Genomic DNA, 23,688 nt, shown 5'->3' on the forward strand with positions numbered 1-23,688 from the left:
CATGTTTACATCCTGATTTGCACTGCGTTCTAGAACATCTGAACCCAATCGGAAAGTAAAATCTTGCCGCTTTTGCTTTTCTGGTTTAAAAGTCAAATCTTGATGTACTTTGCTAGTAACTGTTGCTTCTCTGTAACTTGCTAGACCAGTGACTTCACTGCTCTCTTTGCTCCACTCCTACCTGCCTTCCCCCACCAGCTTCTCTCTCCTTTACTTGCTAGCACTCCCATGGAACTCTGTTTCTCCTATCTTTTCCAACTGCTTCTCCATCGACTATCCTTCCCTTCTCTCCAAGTCTGGTAGGAAGAAGTTCAAAAATGATATCCTGGCCTCCAAACCTGGTCTCCCCATCGCTGATACTTATTCCAGCGCTTCCTCCAGACAGACCCTCAACGACATCCTTTGTCGTTCCTTCGCCAGTTCTATGGACTTTTCATATGATCTCTGTGCTCTGCCCCATCTCCTCCTCTCCCATTAATGGTGGCACCAGCTGGGAAGTTCTCATGGCTTCCTTCGACTCCTCTAAAGTCATCATTAATGTCTACCTTAATCGCACCGTCATGGTCCAAGGCCCTCAGGCTAATCTCCTCTTTGACGGGCGCTTCCCTCGCATCGTCAATTTCCTCTCACCCCCTGCTGTCCCCTCCTCTCGCCCCTCGGCTACTGAAGTAGTGTTGTTTGTATGGGCGCGTGGTTGTTGGCATGCGCGTGGGCATTCTTGCGTGTAGAGTGCGGGATGACGTACCTGTGTTCTAGGAGTGACGGTTGAGGTACAGTTGTTGCCCAACTTTGGGGGGTCAAAGCCGATGTTAGTAAAAATCTCTCCCATATCAAATATAAAAAAGTTAAATAAGCTTGAGGCCAACGTACACCCCTGTCTCAATCCTCTCTTAGTAGCAATTGGTGCAGAAAGAATCGCCTCAAAAGTTAGGCGTACCTGCATTGTTGCCTCTGAATGCAATAATATCAGTAAAGTTAATAGTGAATTTGGACAATTGTGCTTTTTGAGTTTCTTATACATCTAAACTTAGAAAGAAAAACTGCAGCGTCGTGTTTCTGCCTGCAGCTGCTTTCCCATTTGGGGCTCTCGGGCTCCCTACGGGAAGCTCCCAACGGGAAGCCCGAGAACCCAAATGGGAAAGCAGCTGCCGGCAGAAACACTGCAGCATTTCTGAAAACAACCACAACCGCGTTGTGTTTCTACCTGCCTTGGCTTTCACTTTGGGTCTCCGGTGCTCCCCTGGGGGAGCACCGGAGACCCAAAGAGATAGCCATGGCAGGCAGAAACACAACGCAGTTGTGTTTCAAAAACGCTGCGGTTTTTCTTTCTATGTTTCTCAGGCACAAAATATTGTGATCACTTCGATTGACGCCAATGATCACAAAATGATTGACCAATGACAGCAAGGTCTGACTCACATAAATGTAATCGATGATTGACTCCCTTAGCCCGTTACGCCAAGTTGCCCTTGGGGGAATGTCCTCTTTGAACGTACCATTTAGCATATATAGATTACGAGATTTAATTACCATGTTCCATCTATATGGTCTTCCTCCAGTAGGTAAGTTATTTTTGTTCAGGGCATTGATATTCAAATCTCCAGCTAAAATTAGATGAGACTGTAAACACCTTGTCCATTATAGCCACTGAGTTCCAATATATGTTAAGTACAGCATACCCAGTTCCCTCAGCCATTACCTATACCAAAAGCATACGATTATTTGGGCAGGCCCAAAGTTCCGATGACATTCCATTTCTGATTTTTATGGCAGTTAATAGGCCAGAGGATGGTCTTCCAGAGGATGGCTTATAGGCAGGATTGAGATGAACTTTAAATCCATTCCACACCGGAGGATCTATGTGCCAGGTCTCTTGCAATAAAATTAGGTCAAACTTTCCAATCTGATTTGGGTCATCGTTGAGGAGGTGAGTAAAACCTCTGGTGTTCCAGCTCAACAAGTAACTCCGCTCCTGCTTATGTAAGTGATCTAGCTAAAGCTGTTCCTGGGAGCATTTGCACTGGCATTTACTGAGATTTGCCTTGACCACAATTCCTTCCCGCTTAAAGGTTACCCCGGTTTGTTTAGATGGATATATTTGGGAACTATCAGACAGTCGACCTGGTATATGTGACTCTGCTATAAGGTCAAAACCTAGATCATACAGCTGGGCTTTTGTTGACCAAATAAGATTTTGAACCACCCAGGAGTTTAGCCACAATCTCACAATATTAAGATTATCTTCCCTCAAAAACTCCACATACTCAATGTCAGCAGAGTTGATGTCCTCTAGTTGGACAACTTCAGAAAAGACTGTTAAAACAGATCTTCTGTTAAGGTCATATTGCTTGCAAGGTACTGGTCTACAGGCCAAAATTAAGGAATAAGGTGCCGGTCTTTTTTATTTTCCATCTGGCTTTGGCATGGCAGCCCTGGACATCTGGTTGTCATTGTCGTTATCTCTTAATAAATCAGTTTTTGTTTTTGCCTGTATTTTTCTTAGAGCAGTCTCTACTAATTCCGTCATTTCAGATGCCATGTGCGAGCCTTGCCATAGAGAATCTCGAGAATCTGTTTTCTTGTGCGAGCCTGCCATTAGCTCTCTACCACCCCCTACTGGCAAGGAAGTAGGTAAGAGTAGTACTGGAACTTGGGATGTGTTCCTTTGTGTCCCACCCACTCTATTTTGGAGTGAACCCAAGTTTTTTGCGCAGTTTTTGTGTGGCTCCAAAATGACATCCTGCGCCAGAGATCTACTGGCTGTGGATGGGAGTGTTGAAGGCTCAACACCCAGACTTAGTGGTAGTTGCAAACGGTGGCCAGACATGTAGGCATCAACTGCCATTGTTATTTCATGTCTATGTGCCTCAAGGGCTTCCTGGTTGCTCAAGGCTGTTACAGTGGATCTAGATGTATTGACACACCCTGTTGGACACTCACCACTTAATTTTTGTTGGTTTAGAGCATTGTGTTGGTTCACTTCGTTTACCAGTGCATCTAAGGGGGCATACTCTGTGGTCCGAGGAGGGGGATTGCACTCAATGGCTTTAGCATGCATCTGTTTATATATTTTATTTATAGCCTTTGATGCCGCCAACATGCTTTTTTTAGGAAGTGTAAGTGCCTTGAAAAATTGCTTGGAGCTCGAGTTATCCACTATTTCAGATGCACTCTAGGTAATCTACCACTGGGATTTTTTTTATTTGATTTCACACTACCAGGGGTAAATATAGTGTACACATTTTTTTTGTCGATGTAAGAGCAGCCAATTGAGTTTCTGTGATGTTCAACGGTTCAATTTGCACCGAAGCTCCCACACTTGGGGAGGTTTCAACAATAATCCCATCAATGTGGGGAATAACAAAGTCTACATCCTGTATTATTGCAGACGTTTGAACTGCAACTGACAACGTGGCTGTCTCCTTAACTCTCGCCATACAAGGCGTATGTAATTTAGAACCAATCACCAACCCAATGGTATCTTGCCATGTATGCATGCAATCTAACAGATCAGCCTGTTTTGCTAGTTTGATGTCAAGTGTCTCAAATAGTTTCCCTAGTGTTTAATGGCAAAGTTCATAGCTTGCAATGTTGCATCAAGTAACCACTCATTTTGCAAGCCTGATTGTACTGGACTCCTTTTGCTTAATGGAGATATAGGTCTCCTTGGAGTGGGATGCATGAAGGATACACTTATGGCAGAACTGGTGTAATTGACATCAGGTGTTTCAAAGAGAACAGGCGACGCCGACAAATTGTCAGGTAGAGTGTGCCCTGAGAAACCAGACCCTTCGTCATCAAAATCAATAACCGGTACATCATGTATAGACTTTTCTGCCAATACCTTACTTGTATTTACTTTTGCAATTGGAGGCAAAGCTTTTAACATAATGCTGTCACTTAATGAAGAATTTTTAGGTGCCATTTTAACATCATTGGAAGCATCAGACACACCCATATTTCCCACAACAGATGCGAGAGAAGTGGACAACTTACTAATCTCCACCCGTTCTGAAGGCTCACATTTAGAGTCCATGGGAGCCTTAGTTTTCAATGATTTTGCAGAGGTGGTCTTAAAAAGAACCGACGCCACTTTTGAAAGTTCAGTGTTTTCCACAGCTTTGCTGGTTTCCGGGAGCCTCCCTGTGTTGTCTTTACAAAAGGCGCAAATGTCATAGTTCCTTAAGACTTTGACAGCTGGTTTCAGCGGTCTCCGGGCTCCTCGCGCAGCCAGAGTTGAAGACAAGGGACTGGCAGCACATAAACGCCCAGAAGACTCAGACATGCCCCTCCCTCGAACCAAACGGGGGCTTGCAGGTGGTTGTAACACACGTCCTAGAGGAAGGCAATTGCATTACCGCCACAGAAGCACGAGAGGGAGGCACCTGAAGCACCTCAATGCCACGCCCCGCGACGCAGCGGCAAAGAGGTACTTCAGGTACTTCGCCTGGTGCGCGCGGCCTGTTGAATTTAACCGCTTGTTGGCCAAAGGGGCGGGGCCTCAGCAGTTAAAGCCGTATAACGGCTGTTTATACACGTTCAAGGGCAGTGAAGGTTGCACAAGTCCAAGTCCAAAGCGTCGCAGAGCAGCGTGAGAGGCAAAGAGGTACTTCAGGTACTTTGCCTGATGAGATTATATATATGTTTTTTAACTCATGTGTGTGCAAGTCCTACTATATTGTTATTCATGTATCAATTTGCATAATCGTTTTACTTTGGCAGGAGGATTAACCGACTTGACAATTTTGTTGACATTCATGTTGCATAATTGCCTTCCCTTACAGGGGGAGGGGGGAGGGGGGGGGGAGTGTTGATGCAATGACAAATGCGCTTATCAACTGAAACGTATACGTGATGTAATTTTCCTTCCAGGAGGATGTACATGGTGGGGAGGGGTCAACATTTTTGGACTCCGTGGTATTTGGGTTTTTGAACACTGTTGGGTTGTGATTTATGCAGATCTGAGAGAGAGGGTGGTTTCACCTCTCGGGGGTATTAAACCCTGGAAAACGAGTTGGGGCAATGCCATTGTTCTATTGTATCGGTGAGCGAGTGCGGTTGGTAGAGGTGCATGAGTGTTCTGATTTGGCACGTGTGTGAGTAGCATGTGGGGGCACGTGTCATGTATTACTGATGATGGTTGTTTCAGTAATGGATTGTGCGCGTTCAGGAGTCATTAGCCGTGACATTGTTGTGTGAGACGCGGTGTGGTGAGGTAGGAGCACCTTGAGGGTATTATGGCTGAAGGCCGGGTGGCTTCGGCAGTGGTTGAGCAATCATATATAAGTGCAATTGTTACAGTTTGTTTTAGCATGTTCTCTCAACATGGGTGCCTTTTTAACGATAAGGCATGCAGTTCCGGTATTAGAGGCCGATGGTTATCACTGGCATTATAGAGTGCCGTTTGCTTTGTAGATGGCCGGTTGGGTCTAAGATAGCATTGTATTTGGGTCAGGTGTATTGAGTGGGGGCCCAAGTTGATTATGTTGTTTATGTTCCTGTCTGGGGTACTGGGTTGGTATTCCGGCAGTGCTATGTTGTGTTTTCTGAGGTTGTCGTGTTTCTTGGTTTTGAGTCAACATACCAGTGTTTAGGTTTCATCCATTGTGGCGTGGCCTTCTGGGTGGCGTCATGGTAGTTACTGGCAGTGATGCAAAATTAAGTTGAAATGAGTAAAAATGTTTACTCCAATGCGCCAACTTGAGGTTTGAAGTTTGTATGGGTAAGTCCACTAAGCTAATAATTCTAAAATCTTAAATTAAATTTCTTTTTTTGTAAAAAAGAAAAAGAAATCCATTCCATGTAGATGATGCTTAGCAAGTTTCTTTAATCATATGTATATTTGTAAAAGAGTCAAAAAGAAATCAACACAATTTGTTTGTCCATGTGTTATCACACCTTGTGGTTTACAAGTAATTTTTACGAAGTACGCAGATTCTTATTCATTCTCACTCAACACGTGTTTCCCCATCAAAAATCTTAATGGTTTATCAGGAGAGAGAATAATTACCTTTATTTTCTTGAGGTACAATTTTGGATGCGTTGGATTTCCCCAATTTAGTATGCCTTGGTGATTTTAATAATATAATACTGGTCCTGTTTGCCAAATATTTTCTTAATATATTTTGCTTGTTTCAAGATATTCTAAATAGTCTTTTGGTCATTATGTGTCCAATTCAAAAGCTCCTTAGGTTCTAATGCTATGATAAGCGGTGGCAGCTGCCTAGTTACTGGCAGTGGCCTGGGGCCACATGGGTGATCTGTGGGAGAAAAGTGTTTTGGGTGTGGTGACTTCGTGTGAGATTAGTGGCGGGCCCATCGTGTTAGTTGCGGGTAGTTGCTCAAGGATGAGCTGGGATGTGATCGGGTGTGGCAGGCCCATGGCCCTGAGGGGAAGGTGAGGGCGGAAGGTGTTTGTGAATGTTTGTTGTTGCTGGTTAGTATGGTACATTTGGGGACGGTCTGGGTGTGGCAGGCCCATGTCCTGAGGGGCAGCTCAGGTGGGTGTTCATTTTATTGTTTTTAGTCCTCGATGGTTGGGTTTTCTGTGTAGGATGGTGTTAGTGGCGGGTAGCCGTGTGTGGTTTTGGAGCATTATCTTGTGGGAGGTAATTCTTTTCTGGCCCAATTTGGTTGCCCTTCCAGTAGTGATTGTTGGAGATTATCTTGGGGGAGTGTTTCCTTGTTGGCCCGATTTGGTTGCCTTTTCTTCATCAATGGGGGCTTTCTGGGGGTATGTGTCTGCGTGTTCTAGGTAACATGGGTGTCATGGTTGTCTACCATCCGGGTTCGGTTGTGGTTGTGCATTGCATGCTGGCCACACGCTGTGTAATGAGAGTTTGTGTGGTTCAGAGCATTGTCCTTACAAACAGGTTTTCCTTCCAAACAATGGACGGGGCGGGGGATCTGTAGTAGTGTTGTTTGTATGGGCGAGTGGTTGTTGGAATGTGCTTGGGCATTCTAGTGTGTAGAGTGCGGGATGGCGTACCTGTGTTCTAGGAGTGGCGGTTGAGGTACAGATGTTGCCCGGTGGGATGTGGCTGGTGTCACTCTGATCCATCTTGCTAACCCACGTTGTGATGAGGAATAAAGTCACTACCATTTAACTCATCTGTGTGGCAGTGATTACTTACCGAACGAGGTCACTACAGCTACCTTTCCCTCTTTTTCCTCCTCCTCGGTGCCACCTCAGGCTCCTTCTCCTCCGAAGGGCGTACCTCTGATTTGTACCCCTCCCCAGAAGGTCTTTAAGGCTGGCAACCTTCTTCATCTTGCCACTCTCAACTCTCGCTCTGTTGTCAAACACTCCTTTGATATCTGCCACCTCCTTGATAAACTTGACCTCGATGTCCTCGGTCTTACCGATACATGGTTCACGGCTAGCTCTGTCACAAGCTTTGACAATCTACTCTGTAATGGCTACACGATCCTCTGCGCACCTAGATCCTCTCGGTCCAGAGGGGGTGTAGCCCTGATCTTTCCTGAGTGGATTCCTGCCTCTATCATTCCCATTCAGACTTCCTTCCCTTTTGAATGCTAATATATATATCTCTTCCCCCCTCCGCCCCCCCCCCATCTACCGGCCTCCGGGTCAACTCATCTAATTTCTCCATGAGTGGGCAGACCTCTCCTCCTCCCTCCTGGCGTCATCCACTCACCACCTCCTCCCTCCTCCTCCTCCTCCTTCTCACCGACTCACTCTACAGGGCACACGCTTGATGTATTGATCTCCTCTGACCTCCCCCTCTCCATTCCTCTGAACACTCCAATCTCCTTGAGCGATCACTCCCTCCTCTCCTCTCCTCTCCTCTCCTCTCATCTCATCTCTCCCTCCCATCAACCAGGCCAAGCCTACCACAACATTGCCACCTACCTTCTCGTACATCCGGCCCATAAAGCGTGTGTTGTTGGAGGCTATTGCAGCCTCCCTCCCCCCGCCACCACTGGCTGACTCACACCCAGACACAGTCTTGTCTCTGCTCTATTCTTCTATTTATGATACTCTTGATGTTCTTGCCCGTCATGAGGATCCGCTTGAAGTCCAAAGCCAAATGCAATTCTTGGTATGACTCTGACCTAGCCACACTTAAACCTAAGAGTAGGGTGGCTGAAAGGAAATGGAGAGCTTCTTGTTCATCCTCTGACAAACTGGCCTGTCGCCTGCTCCAAAGGCAATACTGACTCTGTCCACACCAAGAAGAGAGCCCACATCTAATAATGCGGCCAAACTCTAAAATCTGCAAGGAGCTGACCAACCCTGCTGCAGTCTCTATCCCCCCTGTCGCCTCATAGGCTCTTTGCAATGCCCTTGCCTCTCACTTCATATCAAAAACCAAGGACATCCTGTCCACTCTCTCCTCCCCTCCTCTCCCTTCTCTCCCTTCTCCTTCTGTGAACGCTCACCCTCCTTCAGCCACCCCCCACCCTCTTTGTCGTCCTTTCCTCTTTTCTCCCCTGACAAGGTCGCTAGACAATTCCGATTTATGAAAGCCTCATCAAAACAGGTTCATCCCTGCTCCTCTAAAACCATCAAGGACCACACTGTCTCGGGAGGATAGCTCAGTGGCAACTTGTTGGCATTAGAAGCAAGACGACACCGAGCACCACAGGTTCGATCCCCAGGTCCGCGTTGAGAAACCTCTGGGTATTAAGCGCGTTATAAATAACCTATAATATCATTGATACCCTTGCTCGGCCCTTGCCCATTTCTGCAACCACTCCTTTGCCTCAGGAGCCTTCTCCTCTCCTCTGAAGCACTCTCTGGTGCATCCTCTTCTCAAGAAACCCACATCCGATCCTTCTTGCCCAGCTAACTATCACCCAAATTCCATTGTTCCTTTTCTGGGCAGACTCCTGGAAAAGCTGACCATCTCTCCGCTTCACCTTCACTCTGATTCTGTTGGCTGTCTCCACGACCAGCAGTCTGGCTTTAGAGCGGCCCGAATCACAGAAACTGCTCTCCTGAACATCCGTGAAGATCTGCTCTACAACCTTGACTAACATTCCCTCTGTCCTTATCCTACTCGATGTCTCTTCTGCCTTCGACACAGTGAACCATACCATCTAGCTCAACCGTCTCCATGACAACCTGGGTATCACCGATCAGGGTCTGGCCTGGCTGAGCCCTTTCCTCTCTGATCAACCCTCCCAGGTCCAACTTGGATCCTTCCTTTCATCTATCTCCCTTTCTACCTGTCTACCTGTGGTGTGCCCCAGGGGTCCAACCTCGTGCCCTGGCTGTTCAACCAATACCTGGTAACTCTCTCCAACTGTATTGGCATTTTCCGCTCCAATTTCCAATGCTATGCGGACAACACCTAATTTTCAGGCTTCCCTTGGCCACCTCCTCTCCTTCTGCCATCTCCGATTGCCTAACTGCCATTGAGGGTTGGTGTGCCGCCAACGATCTCTGCCTGAATGCCAGCAAGACGGAGATCCTCCTCATCAGCACACCTTCACCCTCCTTTCTCCTCACTCTCTGGCCGGACTCCCTTGCCCCTCCTCCTACCCCACCTGTGAGGCTAAGAACCTCGGCGTCATCTCTGATTCCACACTTTCCTTCTCGGCCCACATTTCTGATGTCTATAAAATGTCAAACTTCCTATTGCACATCCGCAGAGGTACTCAGTCTTTCCTCTCCTTCCCCCAGAAGCTCACGAGCCCTGGTTCCCTCTAGGTTGGACTATTATAACAGCCTCTTTCTAAATCTACTCTGCCCTTTACAACTCAACCAGGAGAGGACTGCAAGACTTGTCCTTGGCCTCAAGAACTGGGTTCGTATCTCTCCAGCCCTGAAATCTCTCCACAGGCTCAGAGTGGACGCAAGGATTAAATTCAAAACCCTCTGCATTGTCCACAAAGCTTTCTGGGGCCTGGGTCCAAAATACCTTCAGCTATCCCTCTGTAAATACCTCCCCTTTCGAGCTCTTCGCTCCTCTACCTCCAACCCTTCAGGGTCAGCCGTTTTTCAAAGAAACAAGCTGGGGGTAGATCTCCCATTGGCTGGTGCCTCCCTCTGGAACAGCCTCCCTGCCACTTTTTATCTCCGGTTCCAGAAGCACCTCAAGACCTTCCTCTTTGCTTCTGCCTTCGCCCCTCCTCTCCCCTGCTGATCTTCTCTCTTTGCACCGTGCAACTGGCCTACCCTCGGTCTTCCGGGCCGAGGTACCTGCTCACCCTGCCACCAACCCGCACTGCCTCTGGGCAATCCCTTGCACTGGAGTCTGCATTTGTAACCATACAGCCCCCCCCGCCCACTTTCATGCACTTATCAGACTGCCTTAAACCCAAACCAGCACTTTCTGGCTGCACTACCACGGTTTGTTGTCTTTTATTATTTATTTAATTATTTAACTGTTTTCCTTTGCTCCACACTTTACATTTCTCTCCTCTTCCATGCACTTTTCCCCTTTCCATCTCCCATGCACTTGCACGTTCTCAATGTCACTGGGCCTAGTAAGATTGTTTTTGTTCTCCCTTGTTCCCCTCCCATGCCATGTCGCGCTCTCAAACAATTGTGTACGAGCATGATACAAATAAAATCTCATATCATATGGAAGGACAAGGTTGAGGGGAGGCGTTGGATAACAATGTTCATGTGGCTTTGTCATGAAAGGACAAGGTTGAGGGGTGGTGTTGCATAGAAAAACTGGTTTCCATTAGCTATAGATGTCGGTTGTCAAAGGGGATTCGCAAATTTGGTGCAAATCAATTGATCATTTTTTCAAATATGTCCAAAAGTGGGGACAAATGTATTGGCTATATCTGGGTCTGCCTGGTACTATCGAGTCTAGACAGTAAGGACCCACGTAGAGGTTTCTGGCCATCCCATTGGCCTCTTCAGTACTGGTACACTGCCCTCTCCTCGGTATTCCACACCCAGAACCCATTAGAGGGCAGGCAGATTGGCACTCTTCTAGAGAGTGCTAATCTGCTAAGTGACCGAGGAGGGGGCAAGGTACATTTTTGGGGTGCCTCCATTGTGACCCACACTCTTGATGGGTCTAGACTGATAGCATGCTGTAAAACTTTGGATGGGACATACTGTCACCCTCTTTGGTTTGCCCCAATCCTATCGAGGGATGGGGTGGCCCTGAGGGGTACAATATTCCACAAAGGTTTTACAAAAGTCTGCTCGAGTGCGGTGGACTGCATAGCGAGCCATCTCCAGATCCATGGGCAACATCTGGGTCTCGGACCAGAAAAGAAATGACTTGTGGCTCAGAGCGGTGGACCACGGTCAATAACTAGGGTCAATGTCGCCACTGGTCCCAGTGACAGGCCGGGCCCAGGGGCCACTTAATACGGCGGACGGCCATGCATAAGGGCTTTGGGGCGCCCCAGTCAACTGACCATGGCAGCATGATTTAGCCATTTGCCGCTTGATAGGAATGGGCTCCTGGCTATTACCAAAGGGCGTAGCCTACGGCCACTACTAAACCGCAATTTGTAACCATTGGTCAAGGCCTGGTGATTTTCCAATGTGAGGCTCTGGGGGGGCCAGGTTCAGGGTAGCCATGGGTCCATTGTGATCTCGGGTCCCCGCCTGGTTAAGTTGCCACGGGGCAGGACCAAACAGATCAAGGTGGCAGGCGACAAATCTGCCAAATTGGGTACCAAGAACCTTTGATGATGGGAGGACCATATATTTTTACAAATAATGTGTAAAAACATTAAAGACTGACTGTGGCGGGTTAGGCACACTAAGATTTCTCAGTAAAGATTGATGCAAATGTAATATGGAGGTTGAATTGTCCATGACCTCTAAATGCATGCCAAAATAAAAACACATCAGGGGTTATATAATGTAGTAATGACATTAGATACAGTCTATAAAAATAGGATTTAAAATTAAAAGAGGTCGAGGGCTAAAACGACTTGTACACTTATGACAGTCTTTAATAGGCCATGTTAATGTCATTAAAAGTGCTCAGATACATTTTCTATTTCCCTTCGTACCTTTTTGTTCCTAATCACTTTTTTGTTCCATAGAAATGCTATGGATGATAAAGCAACAAGACTTTCAAAGGAAAAGTTAGTGATCGAAATTGAAGGTTGGCTTGGGCCCGCAAGGATTCTAGAGCAGCTCACGTCAAACTTTAGTAAAATATATGTCTTAATGATCAATCATTCAGAGAATCAATACTGCTGTAGCTTCCTGGGGAGGACCAAGATTTTTCAAGAAGACTGGGATAAAGACCCTAGAGTCCAGAAGCAATGTACGCTGGACTATAACTAGACGCCATCTTGTACTTTTGAGTAAATATACTCCTCTTGTTGCCAGTCCGAATTACTGCAATGGTTGGCAGAAACCAATGGGCCAACACCTGCATATGTTTGTTCAGTGACCAACAGTGAGTTTAGCAGTCAAACATAACTGTTACCCGTTAACACGTTCGGTCTTACATCTGTAGTCTTCCATTCATAAACAAGAGATCAATGACTGCTCTGAACTAGAGACAATATTATATAAGGGATTAATTAAGGAGCGTAAAATCTCCCAGTTTTGAAGAGCAATTAGAGGCAAAGGCACTACTTTCGATCTGAGGTGTTGAGAGAAACTGAAAAATTGAGAATGAAAAGAAACGGATGGATATAATTCATTACATATACAGTGTTTTAGCTACATCGCCGCAATATTACCAATAGTTTACAATCTACAGATTTTAATACATTCCAAAAAAAGGGGTCAAATGTGCTCATCACAATCCTCTAATTGTGCAAGACATAGACAGAGTGCTGGATCCCCATCAAATTGCATAACTAGGCAATGTCACTTGTCCAAAAATCAACTGATTTTCGCCCTCAGTACATTTAGTAGAGCAGTAACCATGCAACGATGGAATGATTAATATCCTCTGAATACGGTTGGCTAGGATTTCAAATATTTCTGAATTTGAGAAAACTACAAATGTGTGTGCAGCTAAGCACAGACTCAAATTCGGCAATAAACATTTATTTTAAGCTAGCAGAGTGTTTGAGGAGTGTTTTGACGTGTGGAGCCTAGGAACTCTTTCATCCTCATTGTTGGAGGCAGACCCTGGTGAGGCAGATCCCTGTGAGCCTTCAAATACACACTCCAGACACAGAACGTCTGCAGAGTGTTTGACAAGTGTTCAACGAGGTGGTCGCCTGACAGCAGTGGTTACCAGTATGGAAAAAAGCCTACATATCAAAGGAGTGCAAGCTCCCTGCACAAGAAGTCGTACGAAGCTGCTGAATGTAGGCGAACACGACTAGGGTAGCAAGGAAGAACTGCCTACATCAACAGCACCTGAACAGTGCTGCCCTGCGACACCGACGAAGAAGTAAGGAGCCGAAGCTGCAGTCTGCTCCGACACACCGGAGCCAAGATGTCAATACAGCCCGTGACCCTCCCTCGAGCTGCAAACGGCCAATGACATGGACAAAGGTATGTGTAAGTCGGCACAGTGCTCCCCCATGCGCCCCCACCTTCTCCAAATGTATGCGAGGCCGCCGAGAGAAACGCACGTCCACCCCTTGGCGCTAGTGGACCGCGATTTCCTCTGGAAACAAATCGTCTGCATTCGAACATTCCAAAAGTGCCATAAATATATCCACTAACACCTGTAAACCACAAAAACAGCCTCAGAGTCACCTAAAAAGACCACAGGCAATTCCTCAAATAGAAAGTAAAAAAATCAAATAGCACTTCATAAAAAAGGGGACACCCACTCAGACGAAAACATCCTGATAAGAATGGACACGAAATACCTAAATCGATACCAAACAACCAGCAGGTTGGCTATGAAGTATCCGACCTTGAACTACTGATGGCTTCCGGACATTGCGAGCCAGCAGAGCATGACCAAGCTAAAGTGTTTCCAATGGCCATCACGCCCCAAATAATGCAAAAATCGCCTGTGGAACCTAAAGATATAAACATGATTGCATGAGACGATATGGGTAAAACAACACCCCGTAGTGACCCTGGTTCTCCTGATGAAAGAATCGAGCAAAATGGAACCCAAAATTTGAATCGTTCTTTCAACGGTCATAGAATAGTTCCAGGAGCTGCGATCACAACAACCACCAAAAACTTCCACCCTGCATCTAAGAAGACCCAAGCGCTCCATTACACAGGTGGATTTCAAAAAATCAATTATACAAATGGCCCCTGAAAAAAAATCTAAATCTGCAAATTGTGAAGATGTTGATCTCTCAGAAAAATTGTACTCTAGGATCAAGCAACATGGAATCAAAAACTACTCCATGTAAGTCATTCCTGTGAAAAATCTACAAAAAGGCAAGAAAGAGCACAAAGCGTGATTTCCACACCAACAGAAAACAAAAGAGAGGATGATGAATGCTCTTCCAACAAAACTCAAAATATGAAATCAGGAGAAAACAGGAAAGAGGCCGTCGCCCGAACCCTCAACCTGACCTATATGCAAACGTGCAAGCAGCAGTTAGTTTGATGCTAACAATAACCTTAGAACCGTTCTTAAAATTATACGAGGCCCTCCATGAAAATTAAAAAGATCAATCTACCTTGTTGGCCTTTATACAGTGCAAACTAATATATGTAGAAACATATATTGAGGCGACAAAAGAAAGAAGAGCTAGAGAAAAAGACTCAGAAAATGTTATGTCTAAAAACACTCATTGACCTGATGGAGGACGCTCGCGAAGACGAGCGCTTTTTTACATTGTTTCAGTGATACCATCAATCTCCTAAAAAGTGAAACCAACAGAAAAGGTAACACAACTCGAGAAAAAAGCACTTCCATGGAAAACAACGCTGATTTGCAGGTCAGAAACTATGAGTCTGCAAAGGAAAGCGACGTGACCTGTTTTAACTCCAAGCAAACTACAGCAGCAGTCAAACACAAAGCAGCCTCATCCATGCACGGAAAGGGAAGACACAACTCCATCAGTGCACATAACTAATGGCAATGAAAAGCAATCCATCGTGATAAATGCACTAACTGGACACGTGGAAGCAGAAGAAAACCTCAAACAAACCAAAGAAGTGTTTCCTCTCTTCAACATACAAAATCCAAATGAAGTAAAGGAGAAGGATATGGGAATCCGGTTAAAAACTACAGAAAATAAAAATAAAAAAAAGTAACAGCAAAACAGGGAGTGAGAACTCTAATATGAAATCTAAAAATTTGCCTAAATCCAAAGGAGAATCGAACAATGGGACGCGCAATTTTATACAAAATTATAAACCATTTGAAGATGTAACTACTGAAGCCAGACAAAGTGAACAGTCAGAAAAGAACAAGACATTGGACTCAAAAACACAATATGAAGGAGCACGCAAATTCATAACACCTATACTCACTAGGGATTCTGCAACGAACGATCCGATTGACAGCAATCATGCTGCCCTATTGTGTCTATCAGTTTATGAAAACAATAGCCTGATAGAATTGGAATGTCAAGATGATCAGGAGAAATCGTTCATAGACCATGAAAAAGAGAAGCTCCCAAATGCAGGTCTATCAATATCTCCCCCTTTGTAACACTCCAAGAAAAAAGAAACTCATTGAAAGAAAAAGGCGGATTAGAAATTAAGCAACAACAATTACTTACCGAAATATTAGACCAATCAAAACAACAGAGATCACAACCCAGAAAGAGTGAACCTATTATCAAAGATCCGGACCAAAGAAAGTGGAACCAAGCAATGCCCACACACAAAGCAATTCGCCAGAAACAAAACTTATACAAGCTTCAAATAGAGCGAGTGCTAAAAGCAAAAGATGGCCTGATCTTATATAGGTCAAACCTCATGAAATGACATAACGTACCCCAACTCCGGGTTGTGGAACCAAGGGATATCAGAATTGTGGCTTTTCCAAACGAAGTAGAAACGGATAGCAGCTGCGTTCACCTACAATCAAAATCAGTAATTAGCCTAATGTGCGCAGCTGCAGACGTGCTCAGAATACTAGGCTTTGATCTTAAGCCTTGTCAAAATAGGCAAATTGAAGAAAAAAGATCATATTCTACGACCAAAAAACGTCTGACAAGTATAAATGCCCAAAATGAGGATCTTTGGAAGTATGACAAACTCCAAACCCGTAAGATTCTCGCCAACAATCCTAAAAGGGCCAAACGCCCTACAAATGAAGATTAAAGGCAGAACAGACACAACAAGTAAGACGCAGATAAATACTATAGTGCCAATTGTGACAAAAATGTAGTCTTTAGTTCCATCGCACAAAAAATAGATTGATGGCCCGTGTACTTTAAATAGCACTAGGACTGTTTCTTGGGCACACAAGGCTTCCGGCACCTATTTGAACACATGGAGGATGACTTGCAATCTGCCGACATCATCTGCATCCAAGAATGCTGGCTGCAAGAAAGCCCAACCGTGGATGGAGCCATGTGTCTACTAAATAAGGCATACAAAGGGCCTAAGGGGCGCCCTTCTGCCGGCCTACTAACGATTGTAAAAAACAGCATGCCTGGAGAAATAGTGCAAAAACAACCCTCATTCAGATAATTATGCAATACATTAAATAGGGGCTGCAAAATAAATTGACTGGCATAGTATTTAATTTATACTATCATCTCATGTGGCGATCTAAATATGGAGTGCCTCAAAAATCAAAAGCTGAACTGTCCCCAGAGTCACCCAACCCAAAAAGAATTGCGATCAATAAAATGGGCAAAAGAGATGAAAATTCGTGATCTTCTCCAAGTAAATGGAAATGTGAGAGGGGACTTAGAGGGGGCCTCCTACATGGGCCTCACAAGACAACTGCAATTTTTGACTACTTCTTTGTAGACCGCTAACTCTTCAAAATAATCATATCACTGAAGAAAGTACCCACAAGAAAGAGTGATCACAATACTCTCATCTTGTCGTACAGTGCTCCGTTAAATGAATTTATTGACAAAAAGAAAAACCAACCGTTATTGTAAATAACGGTTAACAGACTGAAAGCTTCAGCGGAAATGGCACCAACGCTAACAAGACAAACAAAGAACTGGAAACAGCAAGTGGGACAAAGTGTAGAATATGAATCCTGCCTAACTGCATTTAGAGAAAAAAAAAGAACATGGAAAAACTGAAAAGTTACATAAACACAATCCTGAGTTGGCAATCAAAAAGCGCCAATTGGCAAAAGCACGATCCGAGTAACATACTCAGAAGGAAAGCGCACAGACTCCAATTATAGCAAAAAGACTCTGAACAAATGCTGATGGCTGTCAATAACAAGAACGCCAAATTCTTATGGTCCTTGTTAAATCAAAATATAAACAAACAAGGTTCTGAGCAAATAAACCCCATTTGCGAAGCCACTTGGGTCCAATATTTTCACAAAATGTATGGCCGGCAAGAAACAAAAGTCAAACATCCACCAGCAAAAAGCTCACATAAAACATGGAAATAGAATTCACCAAGAGTGAGATCCTGACCCTAATCAACAAGGCTAGCACATCATGGGCACCTGGCCCCAACGGACTGTCTAATGCAATTCTAAAACAATCACCCGAAGTATGGGTGGGCATGTGTTTCGAGCTAATTACAAGGATTTTAATTGCCAGACAGATTCCTGAGTCCTGGACTAAAGCAATAACGATCCCTATATTTTAAAAAGGAGACAGGACTAGACCCAAACATTACCGCCCAATATCACTATTGGACATGAGGGGTAACATTTTGGCAGGAACACTACTAAAAAGGCTGAAAGAATGGATCTCAAAAACAGGAAATTACCACCGTAGGCAAGCTAGTTTCGTAGAAAGAGTGGACTGCGGCTTAAATCTGCTGCTACTTAATCTCCTTACAATGAAGAACCTGAGGAAAATCAAAAGTTGTATCTCGCTTGCATAGACATGGCCGCTACTTTTGACAAAGTGGACCGTTGAATCTTGTGGGACAAAATGGAGCGAAATGGTTGCCCTGAAGATCTAGTGGCTGCCATAAAAGCAGTCCATACATACAAGGACAATTAAACCAGAAGAGCAACCTAAGCCAAGAAATAAAAACAGAAATTGGGCTAATACAAGGATACCCTTTAGTGTCTATGCTGTATAACTTCTACATCTGGAACATAATAGCTTGGCTGAATCCCCCCCCTCCCCGAGAGCCTGTCTGCCGCGGCTTGGCGAAAACACTATAAGTCACCTACTTTATGCAGATGACCTTATTCTACTGGATTTGACTGCCCTTGGCCCACAAAGAAAGCTAGACGCCCTTGAGAAATACATCAAAGAAAACAGACAAATCAACACAGATAAATCGGAAATCATAATAATGAAAAAAATGCAAACAAAAGTAAAAAAAACCTTTCAAATGGTGTAAAGATAACAAAAAAACCATTGCAGTAAAAAAAAATACAAAATACTTGGGTGCAATAATCAGCACAAACTGGGGCAACAAGCCATGGATAGAGCATCTCCAGGGGAAAATGGACCAGCTAATAATCCAAGCGTTAATATTAAAAAAAAGATTTTGCAAGTTCTCTTTACAACCCATTCTTGATTTTACAACAGGGTATCACCAGCAATCACATTTGCAGGAGATACAGCCTTAAGAATACCCTGGGAAACATGGGATAAACTTGAAGCCAGGTTTTGGAGGCGAGTGCTCATTTTACCAAACAGCGTGCCGATAAATGTGATTCGTCACGAGCTGGGCCTACACTCACTGCATGTAAATGTAGTTTGGAAAGCGCTATCTACATATAGAAAAATCGAGTCCTCCGAGTGCCCGCAACAATATCAGATTCTAAAAACCGAAAATGAAAGATTCTCACACTGGCCTCTAACAGCTTGGAAAAAAAGCTGCTGTGACATTCTACAAAACCTAAATGCATCAGTAGAAACTCTTCGCAGAAACCCGACAGGGGTAAAAACTCTACTCATGTCTGTGGAGTGGGCACAAACGGAAAGTGCACGTGCCGCATCTAAAGCTCATACCTTAACAAACATGACTATTCAGCCAAAAATCACATTATGATATCTGAAAAAAAGTGTGAACCGAAAACAGAGGTCTGATTCTACGCTTCAGGCTCAAAATCCTTAGAACAAAAATGATTGTAAAGAAGTATGGACTAGTTGAAGATGTCATCTGCCGCCTGTGCAATAATCACAGAGAATCACTGCGACATTTGATCCCGTTTTGTCCAGGACTTCGAACAGACAGAGTAAAATTGCAACACGCGTCGAGTTAGACTCGGATCTATAGTGAGCCGCTGTATATGACGATCCAAACCAAAAAACAAGATCATTGGGAATATTCTTGGAAGTAATGTCAAAAAGATTGTCAAACGAGAGCTAAACACTTCAGATGTAAACCAAGACAAAGGACAAAAAAATAAACTGAGAAGAGAAACAAAAAGGGATGAAGGATTGTCTTTATGATTTTAGGGAATCCCTCAGCATTGCCAAACCTATAACAATCTTAATAAATTCAAACCGGACAAAATTATCAGTCGGACTGTATTTTGGAAAGGTTTGGATATGGAGTTGGAGGGAAATTAATTTTTAAAAGCAAAAGTTTGTATTCATTTACACTGTATGCTAAATAAAAAACATTTAAAAAAAGGAAATAAGCTGGAACTAGATGAATAGGTTTTTCTTTTCATTTTTACATATGCAACAGAATAGGCAAACAAAATAACCCATTTGAAGCTTTCAATAGCATAATAAAAGGGAAATAACAGTGGTAACAGAGAGACCTCCTCTGCTGACTCTGTATTGAGAGAGTAAAAATTGCTCCTAAATTGTATTTGATAGATGATGCCTTTAAGAGTGTCTACATGAAGAAATATTTTTAAAGCATTTTCACAATGCATGAATAAGTAGCCAATGAATGACACTCTGGCTTTTAAAAAGTATGTACCAAGGTGAACTTGGTGTTCTAGGGCCAACATCTTCCACAGGACGTGCTAGGGTGGAGACCAAAACATGTGTACAATTTTAAGGGGGCAGAGGCGAGACATCATTGCACCTGGAAGTCTGCCACTGTTGATTGCACAGCTTGGTAAAACCCTAGCTATCAGTGCAGTCATTCGGAATATTAGTGGCCATAGGGGAGCTTGGGATGAATGGGCCATCACTGAGGGTTCAGCTTTGTGCAGGTTAATATCTTTTAGGGTGTGCTAAAAAGAAAATGTTTTTTATGAATTTACTATACTACAGGAGGCAATGTTGTTGCAGGTGTGTGATAACCATCTTGTGTGAGAACTTGGCCCCTGCAGCAGGTTCACTCATGAGTAGGTAGACCCTGGATGGAAGCGCAAACTCTTCCTGCAGGAAGACAGAGCTGTAATCGGCATGAACGCCTGAGGTTATTCCCAAAGTGATTGGTCCTACTCCCTATGGGAAAGTTGTGTTCGGACTGATATACTCTCCCCGATTTAGCAAACATTTGGTTAGTGTGAGAAGCCATTATCGCTACTTGCCGATTGTCCAAGCGTTACAACGCATACCCGTCTTGTCCTCTAGCTTGGCAGTGCTGGATGCTGAAGTCCTTCTGTGAGCCATTGGTTGGATTAACCGTCTCGGGTTCCAGAAGGGCATGGAGACAATCCATTCAGAGAAAAGTTTCAGGCAGCAGGATAGACAGGCTGGTCAGATGGTTCATCCCAGCTCGGATTCCTAGGCGAGGGAAGCTGCCAGAGATAGTTCAGTGATGGAACCTCTGCTGCATTACTCTGAGACTAGTAGGTGTATGAATGATTGCCTGACACAGTGTGCTTGCAAGTTAAGACTCCTATGATGGATGTGATAGGTGTATGACATAAAAAAACAATCCCCAGCAGGATAGTAAGATATGAATTGGTTTAGGACTAAAGCAAAGGTGTACTCCAAATATCCAGTGTGAGAAGTGCTGTCCTCCCACCTCCTCCCCTCCACCCCTCAGCAAGTCTCTGCTCTAAAATGTAACAAGCTGGAGGTATCAAACAGTTCTGGATCCTTTTGGGCCGGAGGAGGTCTGCATTTCACCTCCCCACCACCGTTGCACATACTAAAATGGGATCCACACCACAAATCAGAAAATCCTAGTCCGATAGGAAGGATTAAGAGTGACATTCTGTTCATGTTCACAGGTCGGCTACAGAACTGTACTGTAGTGCCAATGGTATAGAAGCAGGGAAGTAGATTTGGGTGTTAAGGCTGCTGTTTCCAGGTAGAAGAGGTAAGAGCCATTAGAGAAAAATAAGCTAGTACACACGTTAAGCACTTGATCGGTGACACAAAGCAGACCAATCTGAGCTGTAGGAAACAAATTAAATTATGTAGAGTTGTGTTATCTGAAGCGATTGAATAGCCATTAAATGATTGTCAGAGGGAAACAGCACCTGGAAAGAAATACAATGCAAGACAGGTATACAGACAGCTATTAATTTCTAAGCATAGTCCAGGTGATGGGCTCTTTAATGACAGAGTAAAGAAAGCCTTTACAAGTTACTTGGATGTACGATGTAATAAAAGCAAAGGTCTCAATACAGAGAGAAAACTGGCATAATTGTCAGTGCCTAACAACCTCTTTTTATTGACTTACCATCTAGTAACCAAGGCTGACTTGGTATTTTTTCCAGCTCTGACAGCATCACACTTGTGATCAAGTGATCTGGTACCAATTGACCAGCTTTAATGTACTGTGTTGCCAATATGCCAGCCTCTACAAGACAAAAAGGAGAACGCATTCAACATAAAAGCATAATACATACCATAATCTATGCCAAACATTGATCAACTCTTGTTCAGCGCCACCCTTAAGTGATTTGGCAATACAATTGTAATTGAATATCCCACAAATTACCTTTTTTACTGAAACACTGGTTCTTGCGACACAATGACACCAATAAAAGTTATTCATTTCATTTGCCTTTATTTTGTTTTAGTTGCCCTTACAACCTAATGTGCATATGATATTTCTGGATGTACTCATTAATATTTAATGTGTGTGTATATGCATTTAGCAATTTACACTTGATGCCTAATGTTTGCTAATGGTAAAATGATCGGAGGACGACTTTAATAATAGACCAGCCACAATGTGCACAAGCATGATCTCCAGGTATCCGTTTAAGACCTGGCATTCATCGGACATCAAAAACAGAGTAGCTATTTGTACCCAAGCAAACCCCTATACCTGCAGCCTGGAAACATGAGAATTTCTAAATGTATTGGGGCAACTTAACCATAAAGTCCCTTAACGTTTTTTCACTGAATTTCAGCGTCTTTTATAAAAAATGAAGCGGCTTTATGATATTCCAGCACTTTATGCAAGTTATTAATAATTCCTCTTAACATATATGAAAGAACTACAATCCTCCTTTAAGAATTTTCTTTTTGCAGAACACACTGATGTGCGTCACTTCGAGCAGCACATACTGGGTGTGCAAGTTATGGCTGACTTGCCTGGGGAATGAGCCTCCACCATGACCCCGGCATCACCAAACCACCCTCAATATCCAGTGGACCTAGCCTGCAGCCTGGTCCGTGTCCACTGACCCACTGTCCCCCCTAATGGGACAGTGGGCCATTGTCCATATAGTCCATCGTGCCACCAATCTAATCTAACAACGTTTATTTTATCAGTGAATTTTAACAATGTTCTTAACCAAAGAGGTTTCATTATGTTTCCAGCACTGTATTTACGTTTAAAAAAATCTCCCTTTAAAATACATGAAACAACTTTAAAGTTAATTTAACAATATTTTGCAGAACACATTGACATGTGTTATTTTGAGCAACGCATGCAAGTTACGGCTGAAGGACCTGAGGCGTTAGGTCATGACCCGGGCCCTGCAAAGCCACCCACAACAGACTATTCCATAATGGGAATGGAGGGGGTAGAGGGCACTGTCCTTGGCTTGTGGCCATGGCCTGCAGCCACAAACCCTGGGGCAATGGATTCTGCCATGCCGCAAGCCCCATGATGCAACCCAGATGAGAGAATGGTCCTGGCTGTGGCCTGACCATGGCGACTATACCCAGATTGTGTGGCCGTGGGCCACTGTCCATGATTTGCGGTCATGGCAAGTGGCCACACTCCCTAGGGCATGGGATTAAGCCATGTTGGCTGCCTCACAAATCAACACACAGTAGACACTGGCTATGGCCCTGCATCCTGGTCTAGTGACCACTATGCCCCCATAAGTTTAGTTTAGTTTATTTAATATGCTTATAGCCTTATGGCTTTGTATATACAGACAATTACATATACATACACAATATCCACATAAACAATAAAAAAATACAGAATTGTATTGAACATTATTTCAACACACATTTTCCATTTGTCACGATAAAATAACACCAGATTGCTAAAATTATGCTAAACAATTTAAAATATTAATAATTTGCAGATAAAAGGACACCATAAACTAGATGAGATTACCATCATCATCTTCCATGAAATTCAGCCATATACTGGTAATGTTGTTGAAATCTAGCATGTTACCATACGATTTAAAAAATGTGGCTCACAGCTCTGAGAGACTATCACAACACATCAGCAAATGATATAATGACTCAAAAAACTTGCAGCCACATAAGCAACACAATCTCATGCCCCCTTGATCTCAAGAGAATCACAATTATTAAATTTCATCTAGAAATATGATCTAAATGTCACAGGGCTAAAATAGGCCATAATGTAATTTGGCAGGTATTCCCGATTCATTCTGTATTAGCAGTAGGGCCCACTATGAGCTTTCGTAGCCAGTTCAACAATATGGCACTCAT

At 43.9% G+C, this 23,688-nt stretch overlaps 1 protein-coding gene across 2 annotated transcripts in view; it reads right to left on the reverse strand.

Annotated features, from left to right (window-relative positions):
- The window catches only part of AK4 (adenylate kinase 4), a 499,316-nt gene that overhangs the window by 320,116 nt on the left and 155,512 nt on the right, over positions 1–23,688 (reverse strand). For both annotated transcript variants that reach the window (XM_069641982.1, XM_069641983.1), the window contains exon 3: positions 21,497–21,616. In XM_069641982.1, coding sequence (XP_069498083.1) covers positions 21,497–21,616 — 120 coding nt within the window. The remainder of the gene's footprint in view (positions 1–21,496; positions 21,617–23,688) is intronic.

The sequence above is a fragment of the Ambystoma mexicanum genome, chromosome 1q, assembly GCF_040938575.1.
Source record: "Ambystoma mexicanum isolate Mex_15411 chromosome 1q, UKY_AmexF1_1, whole genome shotgun sequence".
In the NCBI taxonomy this organism is placed as follows: domain Eukaryota; kingdom Metazoa; phylum Chordata; class Amphibia; order Caudata; family Ambystomatidae; genus Ambystoma; species Ambystoma mexicanum.